The 5280-nt window shown below is 38.3% G+C and overlaps 1 gene segment (V, D, J or C); it reads right to left on the bottom strand.

Annotated features, from left to right (window-relative positions):
• Positions 1–2454: 2454 nt before the first annotated feature.
• On the bottom strand, positions 2455–3227 carry LOC120527997. The segment is given in 2 exon segments: positions 2455–2986; positions 3115–3227. Coding segments are annotated over 2 exon segments (369 nt in total).
• Positions 3228–5280: the final 2053 nt, after the last annotated feature.

The following is a 5280-nucleotide window of genomic DNA, read 5'->3' as shown; positions in this document are numbered from 1 at the left end:
ATAAACTAAAGGGAAAGCCCAAACACCCCTCCTTTGAAGCAGAGTTCAGATCAAAGGGAGAGTCAACATTAGTCAGAAATGACTGGTGGCGTTAGTTGATTGGAGGAGGGGATAAAGTTCTGAATATAATAGTCAAATGAGGTGTTGTTAATAGAAAAGTATAAAAGTACAGTAGATGAATTGTTTAATTTATTTCTCACTACATGGACTGAGACATTTACACATAACTTTGTCTAGATAAAGAAATGTTCTGCATTCTTATCTGGGCCTAGCACTGGCCCCTTTGACATCACTCTTAATTATTCTCATTTGGTTCCTCACAGCATCACCCAATGCTTCCTATGTCTGAGCCAATTCTGCAACTATCTAAAAACATCACCCTGAACTCCCACTTCTTTTAATTTGATGCCAAACCTCTAAAGTAGCACTATTTATCAAATGCTTTCTGAAAGTCCAGATAAATCAAATCATGTGCTCCACTCTGATCAACTATTTTTGTTGCTTCCTCATAGAATTCCAGCATGTTAGTAAAACATGACCTCCCTCTTCTGAACCCATGCTGACTGTTCAGAATAACTCCTGTCCTTGCCAGGTGTTGCTCAATCTTATCCTTAATAATTCCTTCCATTAATTTTCATGTGATGCATGTTAAGCTTACTGGGCTGTAGTTGTTTGATAGATAGATAGATAGATAGATAGATAGATAGATAGATAGATAGATAGATAGATAGATAGATAGATAGATAGATAGATAGATAGATAGATAGATAGATAGATAGATAGATAGATACTTTATTAATCCCAAGGGGAAATTCACATAATCCAGCAGCAGTATACTGATTCAAAGAAACAATATTAAATTAAATAGTAATAAAAATGAAAAAAATAAAATAAAATTAATGTTAGCATTTACTCCCCCGGGTGGAATTGAAGAGTCGCATAGTGTGGGGGAGGAACGATCTCTTCAGTCTGTCAGTGGAGCAGAACAGTGACAGCAGTCTGTCACTGAAGCTGCTCCTCTGTCTGGAGATGATCCTGTTAAGTGGATGCAGTGGATTATTCATGATTGACAGGAGTTTGTTTAGTGCCCGTCTCTCTGCCACAGATGTTAAACTGTCCAACTTTAATCCTACAATAGAGCCTGCCTTCTTAACAAGTTTGTCCAGGCGTGAGGCGTCTTTCTTCTTTATGCTGCCACCCCAGCACACCACCGCGTAGAAGAGGGCACTCACCACAACCGTCTGGTAGAACATCTGCAGCATCTTACTGCAGATGTTGAAGGATGCCAACCTTCTCACAAAGTATAGTCTGCTCTGACCTTTCTTACATAGAGCATCAGTTTGGATCTGCCTTGTCACCCTTTTTATATAATTAGATGTTATTTGCCATTTTCTAATCCTTCAGAATCTCTCCAGTGTGCAGTGACTTAATAAAAAATGTGTCAGCGTATGTGCCGATACTCTACAAAAGGCTCCATTCTGTCACCTCTTTCTTACATGTCTGTGATTTTTGCTGATTTAGGCTATCAATAATACTCTAAACAGAGGAGGTTTTTCTAATGACACAGTGACATTAATGTTATTTTAATTTGCCATAAAAACACAAAAGTGATGTAATATAACAAGACTCTTCCACTCTTACTTTTTAATATACAGAGTACAGCATGACAGGTGCTCAGGATAGACCCTTTGCACATTGTATATTCTAGTTCAGACAAAGCAAAACGCCTTGACAAATAAATTGCAACCAGTGACAAATTCAAAAAATATTAGAAAAAAATATATTTGAAATATATTCTATTACAGCAACAATTGCATTCCTTTCAATGTTTAAAAAGCTGTATCATTATGAGATACATCAGTTCTTTTCAAAACAGTGAACTTTTGTGAAGTTGAAAAAAAAATCAGCAGATATACTGTAGCTGTGCACAATTAAAAAAATGACCTTGGATCTTTTTATTACCTAAAGCTTAAATACAGAAAGCAGAAATTGATCTAATACAGGAATGTTTAATGCATGAACAAATATGTATAGGATGATTAAGAGTACGCTGCTCCAGTGACCTGATAATATTATTATTACTTATTTCTATGGTGTTTTTATTAAAGGCGACTGATAACATTTGAGATACAGTTGATTTAATTTCTTTTTCCAAATTAGAAGACATAAAGGTGCAGTGACCGGCTCATCGTCACACAGTGTCAGTACCAGGATTTGAACCACAAGGTTAGAAGTCCAAAGCCTTGACCACTAGGCCATACTTCCTGCTAGTAATATTAGCTTTTTATTAAAAAAATAAAATACAAATACTGTACACAAAAAGTATTTACTTAGTTGCAAAGCACTTGCAATACATTCAAATAACCAACGACAATATAACTAAGTTCCATTGTCTTATGAATTTTCCAGGCAAAGACAACTAACATATCTAGTAATATAGAAATATTTCAGAATATTATTTCTTTACCCTAAAGGATTTATGTATTGGGTCATTTTCTCATGTGTTGCCCTTTCTGTAATATGTTGTGAACAGAAGACTCTCTTTCTCTTCTCTTTCTCTTTCTTTCTGCTTTGTGTGCCAACCCCGTGACTTCACTCTCAGCACCAGCAAAATTAAGAGCAGCAGCTGCACAGACAAGTCGAGGGAGTTTTTGTACGGCTCTGTGTCACTGTGTGAGAGGAATGCTATGTCCCTGCTGACAGTAGTAATGTCCTTCATCTTCAGGCTGCACGTTACTGATGGTCAGCGTATAATCAAGTCCTGAGCCACTGCCACTGAAGCGACTTGAGATCCCAGACTGTAGAGTGCTTGCATCATAAATCAGGTGTTTTGGAGCTTCTCCTTCTCTCTGCTGATACCAGCCAAGAAGTTTGTAGCTGCTACTGGTAATGGAGCAGCTGACTTTACAGTTCATGCTGACAGTTTCTCCTGGCCATGCAGAAAGACTTGTGGGAGACTGAGTAATGATGATATCTCCAGTGGACCCTGGATTGAAGAGAATACAAGAGATTAAATAAAGTACAATTAATTTATTTTTAGATATAAATATAATTACATGGTTTACTCAGTAGAATTCACATAACAGGTGTGATAATTTCATTTTTTAATCTCACCTTCAATCAAAACAAAGAAGGTCACCAAAAACAGAAGTGAGAAATCCATCTCCACTGTGTCTTAGAGACAGGCTTAACTGACTCGATCTCAGTGACTCCACTCTTTATGTCTCAAGCAGCTTTAAGGAGAGGCGTCAGTATGCAAATCCTGAATGGGGAAGAAACAAAAGAAATGAAATGAGGGCTATCTGCCTGGTGTGAAGACAACAATCTATCTCTCAATGTCGACAAGACAAAGGAGATAATCGTTGTCTTCAGAAAATCACATCCTGCCCACATCCCACTCAGCATCAACGGTTTAGATGTTGAGTCTGTGAGGAGTACCAAGTTCTTTGGTGTGCACTTAACTGAGGAACTTACAGTATGTGGACACATAACACCTTATCACTAATCGAGAAAGCCCAGCAGAGACTACACTTCCTGAGTAAGTCTTTTCCCTTCCATCATCACCATGTTCTACAGAGGCACCATTGAGAGTGTTCTGACCAGCAGCACCACTACTCTGGTATGGCAACTGCAACATATCCGACCGCAAGCGCCTGCAAAGGGTAGTGAAAACAGCAGAGAACATTATTGGGGTGCCTCTCACTTCACTACAGGACATATTTTACAAACGCAGCGTCCGCAAGGCCTGCAGCTTTGTGCAGAACCCCTTACACCCCTCACACCCCTCACATGGACTTTTCACACTTATTGCATCCAAGAGAAGATACTGCAGCATCAGAGCTAGATCTGCCAGGCTGCAGGATAGTTTTTACACCCAAGCTGTGAGACTCCTCAACACCATGCTGCCCCCTGGGATCTTCACACGGCCTCAACCACCTCTAAACACAGAAATTTTATACATGTAAGCCAATTACCTGTAAAGACGAGTGTGCATGTAGAGAAGAACTGAAAATCTCATACTGACCTTTAAATTTGGACACTCTTGATATCCTTCTGCTGTGAAACATTCTGACCTGTCATTGTTTACACGTCTTAAACAACTATTATCATACACTGATCATTTCTGTATTATCCATATCTATTATTTATTTATTATATTACATATCTATTAACTACAGTATATTTATGTATCTAGATTGCAAATACCATACATTACATCAATGTTCATATTGATAACTACACATCAATATTGCTGCTACTTCTTTGTCTGGTCTTGGCACAATGTCTTGTCTTGTTTGTGTTTTAATTTTAAATTTAATTCTATTTTTAATCTATTATTTGCACTTCATGTTGTTACACTGTGGACCCTGAGCTTCGCAATTTTGTCTATTTATATACTTGTATATGGTTAAGATGACAATAAAGTTCACTTTGACTTTGACTTGACTTCAGAACAGTTCATCCACCACAAGCTAAGGCCTGACAAGTACTTGCATGGGAGACCAGCCACAAAAAGCTTGGGTTGCTGCTGGAAGAGGTGTTGGCGAGGCCAGCAGGAGGTGTTTACCCTTTGGTCTGAATGTGGATCCTAATGCCCCAGTGCAGTGATGGGAACTCTATTCTGTAAAAATGTCACTGTCCTTCGAATGAGACATAAAACCAAAGTCTTGACTCTATGTGATGTAATAAGTGTATAAGTTTAATATGTCACCGTGCTCTGTGCAAATATATTTTATAAATCTGTCTTTTTCTACTCACATGCACAGTTGACACAGAGCCAGATTTAGCACAAGGGTTCACCATATAAGAACGTCTAGGCAAACATTAGAAAACAAAACAGTTAGGGACAACTGTGAAATGGGTAGTCAGACTGATGACCATTGTATAATATTTGTGTGTGTCAAAATCAGCATGAAATTGTATCCTCTTTTGCCCTGTTTGGAATGGCATGAGTCACCCAAGTGGGGGCCTGCACATGAAGAAAGAGTATAAAGCCTTGGCACTATTAAGTTATTAATTTATTTCTCCTATGTGATTTCTTACCGCTATATCACTAAGAGAGGGGTATTACCTTTTTATATTATATCTGTATATTTTTGAGTTATGTAACACGCCACAATTACAAAAGAACTTATTCCAACAAGGGAGCTAACGCTCCATACAGGATACAGGTGGTCATAAAAATTCCTAGGCACCCTTCGTTAAGAGTAGGGTGTATCCTGACATCCTGGCTACATTACCCCTAATCATCTCCGGTCTCTAATTGGCTAACTGTCTCTC

This window comes from Polypterus senegalus, chromosome 4 (assembly GCF_016835505.1).
Source record: "Polypterus senegalus isolate Bchr_013 chromosome 4, ASM1683550v1, whole genome shotgun sequence".
NCBI classification, from domain to species: Eukaryota; Metazoa; Chordata; class Cladistia; order Polypteriformes; family Polypteridae; genus Polypterus; species Polypterus senegalus.
The sequence above is the reverse complement of the archived record's forward strand: the minus strand, read 5'-3'. Positions and strand labels throughout refer to the sequence as shown.